This window comes from Echiichthys vipera (assembly GCF_963691815.1).
Source record: "Echiichthys vipera genome assembly, chromosome: 14".
NCBI lineage: Eukaryota > Metazoa > Chordata > Actinopteri > Perciformes > Trachinidae > Echiichthys > Echiichthys vipera.
In genome coordinates, this window is record NC_139839.1 from 9,055,699 (window position 1) to 9,078,138 (window position 22,440).

The 22,440-nt window shown below is 40.9% G+C and overlaps 1 protein-coding gene across 1 annotated transcript in view; it reads right to left on the reverse strand.

Annotated features, from left to right (window-relative positions):
- The window catches only part of pdlim4 (PDZ and LIM domain 4), a 44,409-nt gene extending 22,400 nt beyond the window's left edge, over positions 1–22,009 (reverse strand). Inside the window, exons 1-3 of the mRNA XM_083926947.1 lie at positions 21,763–22,009; positions 11,859–12,010; positions 2,202–2,283 (exon numbers count right to left, since the gene is read on the reverse strand). Coding sequence (XP_083783073.1) covers positions 2,202–2,283; positions 11,859–12,010; positions 21,763–21,855 — 327 coding nt within the window. The 5' untranslated portion in view covers positions 21,856–22,009. The remainder of the gene's footprint in view (positions 1–2,201; positions 2,284–11,858; positions 12,011–21,762) is intronic.
- Between the last annotated feature and the right edge of the window lie 431 nt (positions 22,010–22,440).

Genomic DNA, 22,440 nt, shown 5'->3' on the forward strand with positions numbered 1-22,440 from the left:
ACGCCAGGGAACATTTTTAGACTTCAGTGAGGGAGAGAGGAAGCACTGGATAAGTTGTTATATGACGGGACCCTGAGAGAGAGGAACATGAGAGAGACAGGTTTGTTCTGTACGTATTACCCATGCGCAAAGCCTGACAGCAAAACAGTTGTTACTGATGGTTCCTCTCTCCCTCAGACTTGGTGTTACCTTGTGTTAATCAAGGCAAGACAAACAGTATTGTTTTGTGTTGTGGTGTTCTTTTAATGTATGTTTGATAATCTTGTGGTGGTAGAATAGTGGTTAAACTGCACACCGCATCTTTGTTTGAGATGTCCTTAAGATTCAGATTTTACTGGTCACCTGACAGCCAGTCAGAAACAAGTCATTTCTGTGTCCATGGTATAAAATACACTAGAATACTTTTTTAGAATAAAAGTCCCCTGGGAAGCTGCTGATATCCTTAATGTCAGAGACAGAAATAATTTGATGAGAATTTTGATACCACGCCCACGAACAACCCACATGAATTACTCACGCCAAAGTCTCTTTCACTTTAGTCTCTACCACTGAAATCAATACTTTCCTGTAAGGCTTCAAAAACTCCCATTGATGAGCTGACAGATAGATTTCACTTCAGCTCTTTGTGTGTTTGTCCCCCCCCTTTTTTTTTTAGACAAGGAGACCCGGCCACATCTCAGTCCTTACTTCACGACTACCACAACACAATACTTGACAAATGGGACACTCACATTTCTGAGCCACAATATGCCCATTGTATCACACACACACACACACACCCACACACACACACACACACACACACACACACACACACACACACACACACACACACCTCTATGCTCAGAAACCTGGTGGCTTCCCAGCACTGGAAAACTTGAAAAAAAATCATCTGCTGGAGTTCATCATGGCTTGAATGTCTGTTTGGCAGCTCATACCATTGGAGAACAATCAAGATACTATTTCAAAATCCAGTGAACAGAGAGATGCATTATCTCATTTATTATCATCATGTGAATGATAGTGTACATGCAATTTAGGGATCAAGTGTTGTGCCCGTTTCCATGGATTCTGTTTAAGATATAAACAGATTGGGTCTCACACCCAGAAAACTGTACTTTAAAGTTATGACCCCAGATGTGAATGATCCTCTCTTGTGGCTCATGTGGTAGGTAGCAAAGGACCAAAGCAGTCCAAAGAAGCAGATTTCAAAGTTTAAAAGCTTAAAATATATCAAACCACAGAAACGTGCTGCTGGGTCAACCCCAACAGGAATCTTGTTTATTGAGGTGACTTGTAGAAGTGCTTGTCTACACCATTAATACGCGTAGTTAAGTCAAAAACTTTGAATTTGAATTTGCTGTACCTGACGTCTCATTAAGAGTTAACTAAACACTCACTGATCTGATTGGGTTTAAAACGTATAAAACCACAAGATTAAATTCTAAGGCTGCAAGGAGGGAGGAGTTATTTTAGGTTTCCCTGGTTTTGTAAGTAAAAGTCCCATTTATTTTCCCATAGACATGTTTCATACAAGTTGGAGCGCTTCCGAAAAGGCAAACTTTTGCTATGTGCTTTGCTACTGGAGCTGCGGATGGAAGCCAAAGTTTAGAAAACTATCGACTCTGTTTTTCAATTCACAGATTTGTTCACAATTTTCATTTTTTGCAACAGCTGACTAGCTTTTGCATAGCAATGCTGTCTGAGGTTCATCTGTATTGTCATATTTAGACAAAAACGTGAATTCTCAGGAGCAAAGTTGTAATAATTAAAACTGTGGTCATAACATAAACCTATGGGATCATTCCAATATCAAGGAGAGGCAGGTCCCTCTGCTAAGTAACTAAGAATATCCGTTAAAGAAACATTTTAAAATGTGAATTAAAACAGTTTTTGACAACAGCACCACCAGGCAAGAGTTAGAAAATCATATGAAATATATCATATGAAATATAATATATGAACTTTCACAGGCTTCACAGGTTAGATCTTTCTCTTACTTGCGATCTGATAAGGGTAAGTACTTATAAGACTGTCTTTTCAGACAAGGCCCGACTGGAAATTTAAGCACTGAAACTCTGTGTAGGCAGTATGAGAATTCAATAAGATCTGTTCTGACAGCATCCCAGTGGGTGTGAATTTAAACCTAAAGAAGCCCTTGTTACTTGTGCTTCAGTAAATCCAGAGTAAACGGTGGTTACCTGTGAGTCAGGCTCCATGTAAGGGCTTGTCTTGCCATCTTCACTAACTGTTGGCGACCACACTCTGTCTCCCGATCCCGACCTGAAAGACAATACCCATGAGAGAAAGAGAGAGAGAGGGAGTCAGAAACTTGCGGCATCAGATACCCAAGTGTTGAAGCATGCAGTCGATTCTGCTGAGAAGTATGATTTTTTTTCTTTGCTGACAGGTTTTCCACAGAAGATCCAGTATATGAAGTGTAATTATTTTTGAGTTGGAATGTTTGAAAAGAAGCTGAAAAAAAGTGAAAGCTATTCACTTAAATACTCCACACTTTAAATCCTGACAACTTTAGCGTCACATGATATCCCCACTAACTGCTGTCCCGTCTTGGTGCCAAATATGCAGTTAACAAATCATATACTTTACTGTAAGCGTCATAAGTGTATGCATGTATGTGAGGATGTGGATTTGTACGTTTGGCAGGTTAGGAATGAGATACTGGCCTCCTCCCGCCGGTACGACGATAAAGTCATCATCACATCATAATTCCACTGTACTGAACTATCCAGGTTTGGAAAAAAAAACAATTGCATTGTGGGCCATAGATTTTTCCAAAGTAGTGCTAACTGAATTACTGGTATCTGAGGCTTCCCCCCTCCTTAGATAACCAGTAATTGACTCCAGTTGCATTTCCTTAAAAAAAAAAATTAAAAAGGTACATGACTTACTGGCAGCAAAAAACATTATTTATTTCACAGCTGAACAGGTCTACTGTGCATGCATCAAGCAGGGTTTCACACCATTTATTTCCAGATAATGAAATGTTTTGGGGAAGTTAATGATGTGCGACTTGTTTCTCAGGCTGATATGAACATCATGAATAGTCCACTATGGCATCACTCAGTGGCTCTCTTTCATTTCTCTTTCACTTTCAAGTGATTCGTTGAAGTAGTGGCAGTTTGCATGTCACACACGTATTCACTGGTTCATCAGGTTGGGGTTTTTGTTGCCATGGCGTTGGCTGTATGGTGGGAAAGCATCCAACTTTCAAAAGGGTAACACTAGGACATCAAGCAGAGTAGGTCAAGGACACTGCGTGTCTTTGTGTGTATGCTTCTCTTAACCCATCTACAGCACCCTCTATTTTCTTTCACACCTCCATCCACAGAGACATGACTATTAACTGCAAGTGTAGTGCATGGATCTGTTGACCCCACTGTGTTGACGTCTAAAGAGTTGAGGTCATCCGGCTACAGCTGGCACGTTGGCTGAGCTGAGGCAATGCTTCAGATATGAACCACGGAGGTGTTGCTATCAAGGACGCTCTTATGAGGCGGCAAGTGTCTGGTTTACTAGCAACAGATACTGCGTAGGATGATCCCCCCCCCCCCCCCCTCACACTTGATTCTGGGAAAGAAAGCCTTCATGTTTTCAGATTGTTTGGTTTCGATGGTTACCGCACAAACAGCCTATTGAAATGAGTGAAAGATCAGTTTGAACTAGCCTATTTGAATTGGCATTTTGGAAGTGCGAAACAGAAACACAGAAGTTAGCATTCATCCATATTAATGCAGATGTGAATGCCGAGGCATAAGTGGAAAATGTGAGAGGCAGACCAGCTGGAGATTTATAGCATCACACTTTCTATTCTTCTGTGGGTTCGTCTGAAGAGGGATGTCAGCAATGTACTTGAAATTTCAAATATATTGCAATCATGACTTCTTTTCAGGTTTCATGCATACAACTGGATGAAACCTCACACTTCAAATATTGAGCAATAGACAAAATCCAGTTGTGGTTTATTCAAAAAAGGAAATTGTTTTGTAAGAAGAGGAGCAGCACAGCAGACAGAAACAATCTGCTGCACACAAGTTTGGTCAGGGACAATGAACTGTATTGTTATCTTCTGTTCCTTTTAGCGTGTCCTCCGGAAGTATGAAGGATCAGGATTGCTACAGATATATCAACCTGCTGCTAAGTTTTTTTTGCTTTTCTCGGCCTCTGCTTTCTCTCCTTGTTCTACTTTCCTATTTCGTCTGTCTGTCTTTCTGCCTGGTCCAAGGTAAAATCTAGCCTGAGCCATAAAACTCCCTCCTAGCCTGGAAATACCTTTTCAAATTGAATGATATATTAACCAGATCATCTCGCTGCAGACTGAGCGGCTTTATCTCTTCTTTACTTGTACCTCCTCTGTCTAGCTGCTATGCCAAGAGTGCCTTGAGAGGACAGATCTGTGCACTTTCTTAATACAGATTCCCAGTGATGAATAGGATAGGGGTGAATAGTTCCAGGATGATTCTTTGAGTGTTGTCTTTGATTTTCACCTACCAACTCCCCCTCTGCTCTTAACAGCATATATCAATGTCAAACACGATTGAATACAGACAAATGGAAAGAAAAGTGCAAGAAAAAGAATAGTCAAGAGAGAAAAGATTTCTGAAATACAGAGGAGCCACATGTTCTCGTTTTGTTAACCAATATCTGAAGTTACTTAGTTTTGGTTTTCAAATGGCCGCAATTTGTGTATTCGTAAGGAACTTAAAAAAACAAGAGAATTATATAAATCATAGTGACAGCGCAGGCATTCAAAGTACTGGTAGAATTCTAAAAGGAAAGCGCATGAAAGGAAAAAAAAACACAAGCCAGCAACAGAAGACTGCACACGAAAGGAAAGGACAACACATGCAAAAACAGAAGAGAAAGAAAAAAGTCTCAGGTCATCAAGACAGCTTTCCTATTCTTTCCTTTGGTCATTTTTTCCATTGTCTGACCTCCCCCTGCCAGGTTTAATTTTCTGATTGGGGAGATCTGGTTTTTGGGGTGGTGGATGAGTTTACTTTGTCCGCACAGAATGACCATGTTTGAGGAGGAGCATGAGACAGACGGCTGACAACCAAGAGCCCTCAAATTAAGATGCAGCAGATCACGGAACATTTTAGGGTTCAGTGAAGAGTCGTGCCTCATTGCCTCGCTCTGTCAAACCCATCAGAAAAAGGACATTTCTCAGCCATATGATACATCAGACACCCGTGGAGAAGTCCATTATTGTGAGAGGCGTTTAAATGCTTTCTTCTTGGAGAGTAAAAGGAGGTGGTCACCTTTCTGGGGGGGCTTCATCTGCAGACCTGAGGGTGGTCACAAAGATTTTCATCCTTCAATCATCAATGCAAGAGAGCAAAAGGGAGAGGGAGGTTTGTGGTCTCCACCATCCTCCCTTTCTGAAACACAGCCTCGTTTAGGTTTACGTTTGATGTTGCGTTTATGACCACCACAAAAAAGAGACCTTGGGAGAGCATGACAGGAATGATGCAATGAAGGGATGAAGGAGCAGGCAGTGGTATTGGTAGTGGAGGGGCGTGTGTGTGTGTAAGGGTTTTTTTGTCTTTGCCCCAGCTGGAGTCCTGTGTCCCTTTGGTCCCATGCAGCCTTGTGCATAATTCCTCAGATGTGAGTCACAAGTCCTCGAGTCAAAGTGAGGCAGCAGGGGCAAATCCTTCAATGGAGCAGTGTCTTTTCTGAGCCGGTTTTCTCTGATTCCCCCTGAATCCTCTGCCCTGCGTATTGCTGACCCAATTTTATTGACCCTAATAAAATTGTTATTGTAATTATAATTTATGATGCTCTATTTCATCAGCAGAAAGTTAAGTTCCAATGCAAACGCTTTAAAGTGAGGTCTGCGAATTATCCTGACTATCCAAGGCATTAGTACTGAAAACTGCTGTTTTCTAAATGTCATTTGTCAACGTTAAGTGTCACAAATGCAATGTTATTCACTTCCATTGTACTGGAGTAGAACCAAAGACTCCAGAGAGAGATCAAAACCGAAACTGTATGTATGTTTAAACATGTTTTTGTGTCATTTCTTGTGAACTGACCCTTTAAACTCTAAACCATCTGCAGCACAGGCTTCCTTCCAGCCAAACATAATCCTAAATTTTCTTTTCAACAGTAAGTAAAATTGAAACAGGACAGCAGGGTGTCCTTACTTCACAAGAATACAAGAACAAGAAACACAGTCAGAGTAACACAATCAGCCCAGGCATCATGACTCATTTCTCAGCACATTTAACTTGCCACCCCAGCAGGACTCTTTCCGAACAGCCTGAACAGCGGTGGAAACACACGTCCAAACCACCATCATATGTCTCTCAGGCTTCTGCGACCACATGGCTTTTTTTCAATAAGCCCTGGCCGAAGGAGGAAAACTGCAGGGAGGAGAAGGCGGGGTGGAAAAGAGACAGATGTGGAGGAGATATAAAAAGAAGAAATAATGGACGAGTGGAGTGGGAATTGGGTCTGGAGAAGGAGATGGCAGAATGGTACATGGAGGTCAGGGACGATGAAGAGGTCAAAGGAAGAGGATGAAAAGAAGAAGGAGGAGAAAATGGTTTCCTCCACAGCTGCTTCATGTATTCAAAGACTCTGTTTAGGTCTAAGGATATAAAGCCAAGCAAAACAGACATGACACACTCGAATATGGGCCGTGTGTGTCTGTCCAGGTCTTCTGACATTACAGTGAACTTGGACCATGTGTGTGGCGGGGGTGGCGGCCATTTTTTCCTTCTCAGCGAGATGACACAGCTCCATTTGATCACCGATGCCAGGAACTAATAGAAACGAGCAAGGGTGTTTCACCTCACAGTGGAGCGTTGACAGGCCTGCATCAGTAGGGAGGCCTGATGGAAAATGGAAAGCTGTGGTAAAGTGGTGACCTAAGAGAACTTTTTTTTCTGTTTCCTTATCCTTGCCTTGCTTTCTTTCTTTTCTCTTTCAGGCTCTCACTTTTTTCTCACCAATTCATTTGCTTCCTTTATTCTCTTATCTTTCACCTTGAAAACAAAAAATCCACCCAAGAACAGCGCAACACGGCATTTTTGGTAATGTTCTGTGTGACATTTCTGCATCAGTTTTGGTCTACGGCAGTATTTACGGCAGGTGTTACTGGAAAATTAGTGGAAAAATCGGAACCAATGATGATGACGTAAAAACACACTGAATGAAGATGCTTGACAGGCACGGGGCCAAGTATGAAGAGGATGTGAATCATATATCAACACAACTGAACATCACTCCTTGCCATTATTATGGGAACGCCAGATGAGGCGTTGTTTCAGAAGAATCGTGTTCATCCCTGCAGTCATTGTTCTAATTGTCATTAGTTTTGGTTAGTTTTAGCATTTGGTCAAATTAAAAGATGAGCCTTCTAATGGTGCTTGAGGATCACCAAAGTTGATACAATTTGTCCCAAGGAAGACACAAATGTATGTGCCAATTTTCACAGCAATTCATCCATTAGTCGTCGATATATTTTACTCAAAACAGCAAATGTCAATATCATGGTGGCATTTGAGGGAAAGGTGAGGGCATCACCAAGATCACTAGGAATCATTGTGAGGCAAGCATTCATGTCTGTACAGAATTTGACATAAAACTCACTGAGTGTCGGTAGCTCAGACAGATTTTCCAATGAGTTACTGAAAGATATTTTGGAACTATTGGAGCTATCTTGCAGTAAAAGCAGACCAGGCAAAGCAGTTAATCACAAAAAAACATCTAAAATTACATGAGCATCTGAAGGTTGAATTTTCATTTAATGACAGCATTCTTGCTTCCTTGAGGAAATAACAACTACAGCTGCCGGCCCAAATTTTCCTGAAGCCTCTTTATTTATTTCTTCACAAGCTTCCAAGGAAAATGCTCCATAATAGGAATCATGAAAAAAAAAGGGGTTTAGGAAAGTAATAAATGTGGAGACATTACAAAGAAACATTCTTGTGTTACTCAAGACCTAAAGTTCACATGCACCCAGTGTAGGCTACTATAATTTTGGTTCACAGCAGACGTGTAGACTCATATATTTGTCCATCAGCAGCAACACAAAATTACAGGTCTTCGGTTTTTCCCTCTATGACTCTGTGACTGTATTTTATGGCATAGTCATTTAATGAGAGTTGAGAACTGGTGTCCTCTAAAATATTATCTTCTATTGAGTCAGCGCGAGTTCTTCCAGTCAAGCCAATTTTTTTTCGACTTTATTTTCGACTCCAGAATCAATGGTTGCAATTTAATAATCCTCAGTTATTCCTGTAGGCCACAACTGAGTGTCTCCAATAAACTCAAAATCCCATTTTTCACATTTTATTGTACATATGAACATGACATATCCTTTGTCTGGATAATAAATAACATAGGGCTTGGACATTATTCACCAACCAGAGAACAGACTACCATGTTATTTCTAAGCTAACCTTCTCCAGGTTTTGAGAAATGTTGAATCCTCCCGAGTGGCTTTGTATTGTGCCTTGTATACTTATGCATTTCACTATTTTCATTTATCTTTGGTAAATTAGCGGAAGCCAAAACTGTGACCTATTTCATCCTGTTGATGAAGTTTGAGCTCATGTGCAAGGCTTTCTTTTGTTTGTCCGTGCAGACGTAGTGACCGTTGCTGTTTATTAACACAACTTCCTGTGCAGCATTTTTCTTGGGAAATAGCTACCTCCCACTCTGTGTTTGGGACACCAAATGTAGTGTTTTAATCACTAAAAGGTTGAAAAGAATTGGAAAATATGGGTATGGGACTTTACCCATACCAAACCTTGATTTACATTTGACTTGAAAGAGTGTGGGTCTTGTCCCTTCTTCTCCTTTTTTCCCACAATTCCCAGCAGGAATATTGAAGGATTATTTTGGAAACTAAAGGTGACATGTCCTCTATCTCAGGGAGAGAAACTCAACTCTGAGCTACACTGTGTTGTCTGCATAATTGAATTTCCAGCAAAGCGCCCAGCAAAAAAAGTTGGCTGTAAAACAGCAATTGAGACCCATGTGGATTTCTCACTTCTCACGTCTCTCTGATCCACCACTCCTCTACTCGGCTTCAGCATCCCTCTCTCCGTCTTTCTCTCAGTCTTTCTCTCTTTCCACCATTGTTCTTGTTCTCTTTCGTCCCCTTTTTAAGACTTTTATATGTGCGCTGTGTTTTTTTTAACCAAATAATCCTCCACTTTCATATCCATTTCTAAATTCTGTTTTTTGTTCTGCTTGAACTTCTCTTGCTTCTACTCTGCCCTTAACCAGCAGTTCATTTTAGCTCTGTGCTGTGAAGCCAAAGGTGCATGAAGACATGCCTTACTCTGCTCCTTTCTAGCAGCAGGGCAGTTCAGACTGTAATTAGTCAATCAATATACTGCCGAAAGGTCACACACCAGCGGCACGCCTTGTTCTGCCCTTTGCTATGTCGCTATCTTGTCAGTTCCAATGGAAATTTAAGGTGGATATTTGATCAGCATGACCATGCCTTGTGGTTGTAGTTATAATTTAGAGGAATCAATTTAAACCAAACATGATGTTGACATGATGTCAACACATATAATTCAACTTATTAATAAAACAAAATCAGATTTAGATTGCTTTACATTTTGTCTACCTCCTTTTTACCTTCACATGTTTAGGTAGCAGGCCTAGAGTCACTGAATCTGTTTCCTAAAACCCCAAATATGTCTACCTAAAATTTGCATGGGAAATGTGTGAAAAAATGATGCACAAGGACTCTTCCATTATACGTTATAAGAACATGGTATCTTAGGTTTGACTGCATAAATGTGATAGAGCTCCAATGAAGTGGCAGAACATGCAGGAAAGAATTCATGTGGAGCAAAACACCTGCTGATAAGATCCCATATCCATCACTATAAAGCACTCTTGCTTTTTAATCACACTAAATTACATTCTCTAATGTGTTCAACAATTTGCCTACTTAAAAGGGACATTTAAGCGGAGTTTGGGTACATTGGCAGCAAGTGTAAGTGAGGAAGTGTTGTTTTTTGTGCTCCTGCAGCTGCAGAGGAGCTCCCATGGTCTTTGCGCTGAATACTACTTTATGTATCCTTAAATAAATTTACTATCCCTATGTGGACAAACCACTTAACGCTCAGCCGCTCAGCTTGATATATGGATGGATGGCTTCTACTACAGGCTGCGGGGAAAGGGAGGGCTGTTGCATGCTAGAGTGCATACTATAAAACACACAGAGTGCAAAGAGAGAGAGAGAGAAGAAAACATGCTTTTTCTGTCTGAAGTTTGAGTTCTTGCATGTGTGAATCTTTGCTTAACTGACGGGTCTGATTACTTCGAGAGCGATGCTTATTTCCATTCCATTGCATTTGAAAGTCAACTTCATGCTCCAACCCCCTTACAGGAGAGAGATTGTGTTGTCTGCTTCCCTAAAAGGAGAGAGCTGAAGCACCAGTTGGCAGTTGTCACTTGTAACTGAGGATGAAACCACACAGTGTTCTTCATCTGAGAGGTCGGGATTCAGAGGTTGCCAGATTCACTCTGCAATTTCCAGTCCTCTATTAACCCTCAGTAACCATCTAATAGAAATGTGGAAAGCAACTGACATTTCAGTTTTTCCTTGGTTATCATACCCCCCGCCCCCCTCTCTCTCTGTCATTAACTGTTTGGATGGATGATTTCCCCTTGGCTATGCTGACAGGAACATGTTGCTCCTGTCCTCCGCTTTAGGCCAAACCATCCATCCTCCTCACATTCTCGGCCTTAAAATGATGCTGATAAGTTGAAGCTAATTTTCCACCTCATGAACTGGTAAAAAGGCACTACATCGAGCTGTGGAGTCCATTTCAAAAGGTCACTGTCCGCCTCACTGTATGTATGTACAAGCCTCATTGGCTTTGATAGCTCACTATGAGCGCAGAGCCAATCATTTAAACTGGCGTAAAACTGTCACGCTTCTGTATTACTGGATTTTGCCAAGCTGAACAGAACCACCAAAAATAGAAACAATGTGTATTCCTGGACGAAAGGCAGTAAATGACAAAATCAAAGAAACAGAGATATTTTTCAATTCAATTCACTTAATGAGCCAAAGAGCAAAAACTATGAGCAGCCACAGCTGAGGGTCTAAGCAGTGACGACTGATTAGCAAGTGACTAATGTTTGTATCATTTCCTCATATACGTCATACTTGCCATCATTCATCCTCAGTCATCATCATTCATCACAGTTTTTCACATATTCCGAAGAAACAAGCGCTCATGAAGTATCTGCAGGCAATTAAAAGAAACCGTAAACTACATTCTAATGATGGATATCTCATGAGTATAAACAAATTCAGTACATAAGCGTTTTGGCTTTTTCCTGTGTTCGTGTGCGTGTGTGTGTGCATGTGCGTGCCCAACATCCATGGTGAGAATGCGTTTAGATACGGACAGAAGGCTCTGTCCGTATCTATATGCGTATCTTATGTAGAGCATAAATGCACAAAACTATGATCAAACTGTCAAATTAGGCAAAGCTGATCAAATATGAATCCAGATTCTGTTACTGTGTTGCCTATTTCTCTCTTAAATGTTTTCAGAAACACATTTTAGTGTACTTTTAAGCTGTAATTTGAGAACGTTTGTGTGCCGACTGCTTTTGCCCTGCTTCAAAACAGGGGAAGCACCACACAAACATGCTGTGATTGGTGGTTGGTCCAATTTCATTGCTCTGATTGGTTGTAGGTCTATCCAATTGTGTCCAGGGGCATTTTAGTCTTCACTGTTGATAACTCCGCTTGGAAATTGAAAACTGAGAGATTCCAGAGAAATACCCATTTGCTAATAAGTCTGGTAAGGCCAGGCTAGTGTTAGGACAGTCTCATGTTTCCATACCTGCTGATGTTGAGTGTGAGCTGCTGAGTGCAGGTTTTGATCCTGTTCTGAGCCTCCATGTGTGTCATGAGCTCTGTGCTGTCGCCATTGATAGCCAAGATGGTGTCGCCTGGACAGAGGTCACCTTGGGCCGCCTTGCTGCCTGGTGTTACCTGAAGAAAACACACACACACACACACACACACACACACACGCAAGCACACCCAAGAGAAGAAAAGAAAGAGCTGTTATAAGTGGTGTCAAACTGTCAGTGAAGAGAAGAAAGACAAAAAGAAAACTAGAAAAGAGTATTAGCATGGGAGTGTCAACACGGAGGCCAAATTCAACAAAAGCAGTTCTCTTTTGATTGATGCAATATTGCCTTGGGCAGCACTCTAGGTTTACACTTTGAAAAGCCAGCAACAACAACAGTGGGAAGTGAAAGGCCACAAAGATCTTTGGAGGTGGTGAAATATTCAAAATGAACTGGAACATTTTAACACGCCTAGCCTTTTAAAATTCGGTATAAAAAAAAAAAAAATTAACAATGCGTGATTTTATGATCACTCAGCAATTGCACCAGCCTAAACCCTCTTTGGATAATAAGTGCAGGAGTAAGCTACTTGGAACAGTTTGCATATTAACCTTGAACCTTAACAACTGTCTCTGCGTAATGTTAGATTCAATGGCAAACATCTGCTCAATATGTTCTTTTTCTAAATTGGACTGTTTTGATCTTGTAAAACATGTTCACATCGCTTTCATTTTTAAAATTATCTTTGAGTTTCTGGAACGTGAGCCGGTTCCCCTGTGATCCCTTATCCCGGACACACAGCGGTCTGTGGACATTTGAGCGCCAAAGTGAGGCAGAGGGGTGAGGAGCTGAGGAGAAAGGGGGAGGTGAGTCTCTCAGTGCATATGTTTCACCTTCACAGACACACTAAGTAACATATGATAACAATTTTCCATTATGACACATACACACAAATGTCCCTGCTATTTCCAGACCCGTTTCTGACCGGTCATATGGTTTTGGCTGACATCAATAAGAAGAAAAACTACCAATCAAATCTTTCCATCATCAAACCAATACATCCACAGTATAACAGTCCCTATCATGTGGCAGCAAGCTGCAGAGGAAAAATACTTTCAAACCAGCAATGAAACAAAAATCGAATGAAATGCGAATAATTGTCATCATGTCTCCGGTCTTCATTGTGCGCTCCATGTGCTGTCAATAAGCTGTGACATGTGTGAGTATTACTTTGACTGTATTTTTCCAACTATTAAATGTGAGTCAGCTGGATGTGATTGCTATAATTACACAGTTTTTGGAGGAATTTTAAGAAATAATCTGACATTTTCAATTTGCCTAAATAGGAAATAGATCTGCAACTCTGATGCAGATCTATTTCCTAAAAACAAAGCACTGCAGTGACTAAATATTGATTTACTATTCGTGCTTTACTATAAACACATTGCCTTGAGTATAATTTAGCAGCAGCAACAGCTGTTTGTAGCTGGCAACAGCAACTGGCTGAAAGTGCAAAGACAAGACAAGAGAAGGGCGGCAGCAATTATTTTCATTTCATTTAACGCTCCGTCTATTAAATGGTGAGAAATGTCCATCACAACTTCCCAGAGCCTAAAATGACATCTTCAGACCGTTTGTTTTGTTCAGCCAAAAGTCCATCACCCAAAGAATAAAACAGAGAAAAGAGCCGCTTTTTTTTCACAAATCTGAACCGGCCAGGTGTTTCAGGCATGTTACAAAGTGCTGGAATTGAGAGGTTAAAGGCTAAAATGACTACCTGTATCCATAAATTCACAGGGAACAGAAGCTGTAGGGTGATTTTCCTATTAAGGAACCCATTGCATTTCAAGTGTCTGTGATTAATCTTTGTCCTGTCATCCAATATTTAAGTGGATACCCCTCTTTGAGCACCTACTGTCTGACCCTATGAAATCTTGTAAGGCATTTTATCTTGACAGCTGCAGCATTATGATGTGTTGATTTTGGAATAGTGAAACCTTGCGTTGAAATTACATTTCTCTTACAGACATTTGTAATCTAATCCAAAATAAACTTAATGTATGGTTATCTAAAAGTTCGGAATAAAGAATAGAACAGAGGAAGGCTCTGCTTGCGCAAAAGAAGCAGCCTCACTAACTGGGAAGAGCATTTTAAGAGCAAAGGAATACAAGTTCACGCTCCATGAAGCACTAATAGCTGAGTCGTGTGGTTCAGATGTGGAATGCCTAATTTACAGCCTCTGACCGCCTCAATGTCCCTGACTCAGTTCCGGTAAACTGAGGGGTCGGGGGCTCTGTGGGAAATGTGTAAATATGTGTGAGTCTCCGGGAAAGTAAACTCACTTTTGTAATCCAAGGTAAGTTAAATGTTGAGTCTTTTAAAAGAGGCAGTTATGAACACAAGCAATTCGTCGACAGTCACTAACTGGAGGTCATAGTAAACCCAAACTATTCAGCCCAACATCCATGGTGAGAATGCGTTTAAAATATGTGTGTGTGTGTGCTTTGGTGTGTGTGTGTGTGTGTGTGTGTGTGTGTGTGTGTGTGTGTGTGTGTGTGTGTGTGTGTGTTTCTTGGGTTATTCCCTGGTCTGTGTCACAGTGGGCCAAAGTTCATGCAACCCCCCGAAACACACACAGAGTGAGTTAAATCACCCCATGAACAGCAGTGCATGAATCACACACACACACACAGCGGTATGCCAAGTGCCACAATGTCATGACTAGAGGAGAAACATTCCCGTCTGCAAGGAAATGTAAGGAGGGTAGTATAGAGTACCGTGGTTCAGACATAATCATAATCTGCTATATTTGCACTGCGGATGGAGTGTGACATAAAGGCTTTAATCTACAGAGCTTTAAAGATGAATGTACTTTTCTAATTTGGTTTTTACTCTATGGCATGGGCAAGTGGCTTTGAAGACCATACAAACATTTCTTTTTTTAACCATCTAATGGGTGTTTTTTCTCTTCTTACTCATATGAAACCACTTGTAGAAACGTTCTCTGTGTGATCCACCTCTACTAGTTTCATGTTGTTTAAAATAAGAATACAGCTCAAAAATGAGCGACGACAGTCTAAGAACAAATGCTGTGCGTGACTGCAGATAATAAAGTATCTATGCCGAGGGAGAGGATGGAAGAGAAACTTGTGAATAATGAAATGGTTTCTAGAACTGTTTCAAGAAAGAAAGACAATACATTTTTTTTTAAATGGTAGAAACAGCAGCTTAAAATCATACAATATGAATTCAATCTAATTTTCACCCAATAAATGCTCTTTCATTGGCAGCAGATATTACAATAAACTAAACAGGATGTGTTCTGTTACCCTGACAAACTGAGAGTTAAAATTCTATAGATTAATCTGGCTGCTAACAGAAAATGAATTTCAGTGTACTCAATTGTGATTAGGTCACATAATATGTGACCCGGTTGGATTTGATGGTGATGGTGCAGAAAGCAACTCCACTGGTTGTTGGGCAATCTAAACAGTCACATTGTTTCCATAAGGGGCTGCTCCACCAACAGTGACATAGTTAATTGCTAACAGATAGAGCGGTTAACATATGACAGCCTCATGTCATACAGAGTCATCATGTAGCAAAGATGAGGCCAGATGAATGTGTGCTGCAGTGTGGTTTCACTGTGGGAACTCATGTTTTTCTGTTTGTTTGAGCATGAAACACAATGAGACGGCAAAGAAAACGATTAATGTCTATGAATGTTTGTGTGTGTGTGTGTGTGTGTGTGTGTGTGTGTGTGCACTGTACGTGATAAAGATGTACTGACACTTCGTCTCAGGGCAAGTATTCTGTCAGCTGAAACAGCAGTCCTGAGTAACATCTAGATGTCTTTTGACCATCAAACTACAAAAAAATCAACACTTACTGGTTAGTTATTTATAAGCTTTATGCAAGGAAAACTGTCACTTTCAAATGTTTTACTTATGTGTGAACCCCACAGAGATCTATCTGCTGGGTGTGTGTGCTGAGGAACATGTCTCAGTAACACAGAGAATAATTGCTGGCGACGTGTCAGAAGCCTTTGTTTGCTTGTTGGACCTGCAATAACCATAACCATGGATATGACCTTGGTGACTCTCTGGAAAGCCATTACATAGCCTGGGGTGTGAGGTTCTGACTGCTGTGTGATTATCACACTAAAACAAAGAGACTGAACCTGCCAAGACCAATAAGAAATCCTGCAGCTGATGATTAAATACATGGGACAAAGGGTAAGGAAACCCGGGGAGTCACCTTGAATTAATAACAGTCTGTAATGCATTTGTGTATGTCTAGGATAGGCCTGATATTAGTCATTAATAGTAGTCATCAAAAAGTGTGTAGCAAACCTTTGTAATCAGATAGCTAATAGTCTCGCTAGTCTGGCTGCATGAGTTATCATTTTGGGATAGGGGAAGAATTCTGGCTTGTTTGTATGTCTTTAAACCAATCACAATAGTCTTATGCAGCACAAGGCCCCAGTTGCAGCAAAAGTTGCCTTGCAAAATCGAGAATGCGACTGAAATAGGCGGCCAATAGCAGGCTATATCCCAACAGTGTGCATGCAGTGAGTCGGACTAGCTTAGTAATACTTCTGACTGTTTCTTGCACATGGAATCAGCTTATGAAGAGTTTCCTGTATGTCTTTCTCGCCATGTCATGCTTCATTATGTTGTTTGATATGATCGCATATCCCAACCCTAGAATAATGTCTCAGATACTTGGCAGTACTTGCAGCAAATACATAAAAAAACATGCATTTGTGGCAATACAATGGACTAAGAGGATATAAAAAGGAAAAGCACATAATTCAAAACTCACTTCATACAACAAAAGAATAAAGAGTTGAATGGCAGGGTGGTTAATTAAGTGTAATAACTACACAAAGAAATTGCTGTGTTCCATTTGATCTTGATGTTGAAGCAAGTTTATCCATAAAACAGTATTTATGACACTTAAAAGACCAAATATCTGCTCATCCTAATGGCATTTATTGTACATTTCCATATAAACATCAATCACAGACTCAGTTTCCTACATCAGATAACCAGATGAGCAGGAAATACTGTTCTCCTGCCCATACGGTTTCAGAACCTCCGCAGCTTCACTGACAACAGGAAATTCTTCGAGAGTACCAGCTGTTATCTTTTGCTCAGTTTGTTGTGGAGATGTAGCTCATAGGATCGGTAATTCTAGCCTGGAGAAAAGAGTGGCCTAATGCTGACTATTATAACCAGCAGCGTCAGAGAAACAACCCATGTGGCTTAAGGTCACATGTCCTGCCTCTGGTATGTGGTGGAATTGGTCAGACTTGCACTGAGAGATTAACGGGTACAAAGGACACCAAGTTCATTGGATGAATAACTACTGATATGATCTGAGTTATATTTGTTATTAGTGCATGCGCTGTCATTCCAATGCCCTTGTAAAATCAGCTTACCAAACATGAGCTTTTGATATGAGCTGAGGTTTTTCTCTTTACTCTATCAAATTCCTGAAGTTCCACAACCACAAGACTATGACAGATGACAACAATTTCACAGATTCTAAAGGACTCTGAGTTTCTCTATATTTCTTTCTTATTTACTCATCAGAGGATAGGTTTACATTTTCCTCAAGCTTGTCTTAAAAAAATGCTCACATGCCCATATGGAAATAATGTTTTGTCTCTAATCTTTTCTCCTGTCCATACTGGGTGGGAAGAGGTCCCTTTATTATTGTCTCCCATAACTTACACTGAAATCACTTAAAGCAAGGATTTCTCTGCGGCCAGTATGGGTAAGAGAGGAATTTTTAGAGCGACTAACAACGCCATAAATGTGCGTATGGGCATGTCAGTATTGTTTTAAAACAGATTCATGTTCATCCTACTCTGATGATGTATCAGTCTGTCTAAGGTTAGATTTTGATCCCGTTCAGATGGAAACAAAGGAAACCATAGAGAAAGCAGAAAGATAGATAATATAAGCTGATTACTTCAACAAGCTACAGATGGTGTAATAAAACAGTTGCTATACGGATCGTTATGAAGAATAAGTTTCAAGGTATGCTAAATTGACTATGATTTTTGTGGTAGGTAGGGTTTATATATTAGCAAAGTCAAATGTCTTCCCATTTCAAAAAAAATCTGACTAGCTCTACAACGATTAGTCATTGATTGTTTTATAGATAGATTATTATTTTTGACTATGTCTCAAACAAGACAAGCAATTTTAAAAAACACCTTAAAGTTCAGAATATAAGAATGATATTTTTCACTTTGCTTCGACACTTGGTGAAATGGTGAATCAAATAATCACAAAAAATTACTTTTTTGCCTTTGAAAAACAAACCCTCTACTGTAATAGCAGTAGCTGTCTGTAAGCTGCGCAAACTATTTCCCATCTTGCATGGAATAGACGAGACAGACCACAAAATAGTTTAAAAGGTGTCTGAAGGGAAGCTGGACAGTGATTCTGTGCACTGCTCTGGTCATTATTTACCCAACACTCAATTGTGAATTCCCGTCAAGCAGATGACTGCCGGTTGGCAGGACTGACAAGCATCCTGCGTCACCTTCTGCCTGGATGTCGGTTTGACACAGATTTACAAAAGGGCTTACACCCCAGCTGCCATTTTCAACGTATCCTCTCTAAATGCTTCAGCAGTTACACTAAGGATTTTATTACATTTCTGTTTCTCTTCCAACAACTTAGAACCACACACACACACACACACACACACACACACACACACACACACACACACACACACACACACACACACACACACACACACACACACACACACACACACACACACACACACACACACACACACACACACACACACACACACACACACACACACACACACACACACACACACACACACACACACACACACACACACACACACACACACACACACACACACACACACACACACACACACACACACACACACACACACACACACACACACACACACACACAGGGCAAATGTTTCCAGAGTCAAGTAGACACGTCATTAACTGGCTAAGGTCTTAATGGGCTGGCAGGGGACTAATGGGCTTATGCTGGGACATTATCACCTTAAGGGAAAAAACAGCTGCCGCCATCAGAACTTGTTTTCTGGTATTTACAACTTTCACTGTCTCCAAGTGCAGGTGTTTCATGCCATTCACTTGTATTTATGCAGAAGGAGGTGGAGGAAGAGGGGAGGAGATCTGTCAATCGTGTGTAGAGGTATTCGTAGAGGATTGTAAGGATCACGTAAAATACTTCTAAACAACCATGAGGACTAGCATTAAGGTCCTTATCTTCAGAGCCAGCAGACCCTGTTGCAACTTTCAGAGAGTTCTGGCATGTATAAGTACACGAAAAAGCCCCCCAAAGAGACATTTTGGATACTTTGCAACATAACCCATGCTTCTCTGAAACACTCTTCCTCTCCCTCCATGTATCTCTTTCTGCGCCACCATTCAACACATTGTAATTGCTGTCTTGGGCATGCACTGCACAGCAAGAATGTTGCAAGCATGTGATAAATAGCAAGTTTAGGAGATACTCCAGTGTATCAGCAGCAATGAATCACAGCATGCTTCAAACTCAGAAAGCAACCGCCTCCCTTGAGGTGAGGGGAGAGGACTCCTTTCCCAACATTTACATTTTTATTGTATCACTTCTCAATAAAATTGTGATTTGTTCATAAAGCCAGTGTGTTAGACACCAGAATAAACCATTATCAATTTCTGCCAATAAAACACATTTTGTGTCAGCTGACGTTGTAGAGCATGTGACGTGGACATTGACCTTCTCTGTAATGGCATGTAGAAAGCACACTGTGTGTATGTATTATGCCTCTGACATTACATATTTTGATAAATACGCTTGAATCTCACCAGCTGCTTCCTTCTCAACTTTTCTAGCCAAGATTTAGGAATTAGCCGAAACTCCCTCTTGCAAGCAGCTATTCCATGTCAGCGTTGGGTTTTATTGCCATCTTTGCTACATAACTGTCTGTAAAGTGTAACCTGTAGTTATTTCCACTGATGCCATCATTACTGACTAACGCAATGTTCACAATGCAAACACAAAATTCGCAGTCGTGCACGTACTATGTACACACTGTAATGGCAAAATTCAGAAATTGTAAAATCGCTGATATTGATACTGCAACTTGCCTGCCTTACAGATATTAATTAAAAGATGTTGAGAAGAACCTGAGATACCCTGAAGCTGGACTTGCCAGCATTTTGACTATAAATTCAACATGAATAGTGTCGATTTTTTCCTTTTTTTCCAAATGAATTCTGGTCTTGGGGATGGTCCCTGCTGGAAACTTTACTCCAGGAAAAACCAGACATTAAGGTCAAGCATGGACTTAGTTGCGAAATTCAGTTACATTCCACTGTGATTTGGAGAAGCAAAAGAACTATAGGCAGGCAAGTGACTCTTTGAAGTGTTGAAACCACAGATGGACAACTGTTAAGACCTTTGACTCTCTGCACACACTGCGAGTCAAAATATGCCTCACCGTTGCATCACATCTCTTTTTAGTGAGAGAATGGTAGGTTTAAAAACAGAGAGCACTTCAGGTGACCTTCAGGGGATCGTCTGCTTCTCTCAAAGTCGTTAATAGCCCGCCGTAAATCTAAAAATTACACCTCTAGTTTGAAGTGCTAGGGCCCTGTAGTTAAATGGTCGGTTTGGGGCTGGTGATACAGCTGAGCACAACACCTGGAATCCCTCAGCAGCACCAATGAGCTCTGATGAAAAACAAATGTCAGCACCCGTCCCCCCCCTCCCTCCTTTTGCAAGCCCTGCAGCAGGACCGGGCTGTGTTTACCCTGGTCAGGATGAACTATTGACTACTGCCAGATCCACTGCCAGCACACGGGCTCTTGACCCATATTCTGAGGGGTCAGGAAAGTTCATGAATACTACTACCACTACTTTTACTTCCAGGTTGCTCACCATGTCCAACAGTATAATATTAACAACGATTAAACAATAATAAAGTAATAAGGCTCACCTCATAATGACATTTCCTGCATCTGTTTAAAAAGAGCCTACAACCTGAGTTCACTTACTGACACATCAGACACAACAGCCTAATATCATTTTGTCTTGTTATGATTACCTTTCCTTTGTTTGTTGAACTTTTCCTAGCCTTATTTGTTGGTCCATTTCTTTTGTCCTTTATCGTTTATTTGATCATATATATGATGTATGCATTCTTTCATGTTGTATATTGATGAATAATTGTCGATAGTCCAACATGCCAAGCCCCTTGTGGGATTTCAGGCATTCTTTTTAACGTCCTATTTTTTTTACTTAATGCCTCTTAAATGTCACCTTGTTGTTGTTTTTAAACATGTGCTAAATAAATCAAATGTTTGCAAATATAACTTTAAATGGCATTATTTATACATTACAAGTACCCTATGCAGGCTATTCAATGTATTTACCTATATACCTACATTACCTCATATATTAATATGAGGTTTTCAAATTAGGAACACCAAAAAAAAAGACCACTAGTGTGTATTTTTCTCTCTCACGCTTCTACTGACGCTAATAGCTAATGGCCAATTGCAATGACTCACTAATACAAATTGCACTTGCAACTTTAGTATGCCAGGAATTAGCCGGCGCCGTCTGTCAGCTTTTAGAGTAAAGCTCTTGTTTACATTGCTATTAGGGAGAACACACCTTGGCGACGTCTCATTTAAGATTTAATTGGGCAAAGTAGTCGTCAAAACCTCAAACTGCGAATTAGCGTCATTCAGTGTTGAACTTTTTGTTAATTGAGTTGATTAAAACGGTTTCCAACGTAGAAAGAAAACTCCACTTTGCGCACGGCTCAACGGATGGATACACAGCGGGCAACGAAGTGTCTACCTACCCTGGAGATGGTTAACGGTGTGCTGAAGTCCCGTCCACCCACCAGTCGAAAACCCCAAGGAGAGGGTCCCTTTAGTGTCACGGTCTGGGTCATTGTTTGGGAATATAGACTGCGAGAGGGAAACAGAAAGTTGCCGGGCAGACCGAAAGAGAGAAATATCCGCGGTTCCTCGATAAAAGTGTCGGCTAACACTCAAAAAAAAGCAACGTGAAGTAGCAAGAGTCCCCTGTCTGCCCAGCTGCTAGGCAACGGTGTCCGTCTGCGAAAGACTCTCCTCCTCTCTTTGATTCAAGTTTAAATAACACAAGCCGCCTCTGACGTGAGATGACGGGCTCTCCTACCCGCCTTCACCCGGACTATAAGGAGTGGGAGGGGACGGAGCACAGGGGGGAAAGCGAGCCAACAGTGTGTGCTGTCACATGTCAACTCTGAGTTAAAATCTGCGTTTCTTTCAACACTACTGTAGGGGTTAGATATATTCAACATACAGGCTATCCCATCAGCAGATGATGAGATGGGTGGTGTGTGTGTTTTTATGTGTTTCCTATTTATTTCTCCTCATTCATTTCATTTTCTGTCAGTTCCCCTTCTTGCTGGCTGCACCACCAGTAAACAAAGCCACACAGGTAAGATTTATTGACTTTACCCTGTTAATCTCTGATCTGTGTTAGCCTACAA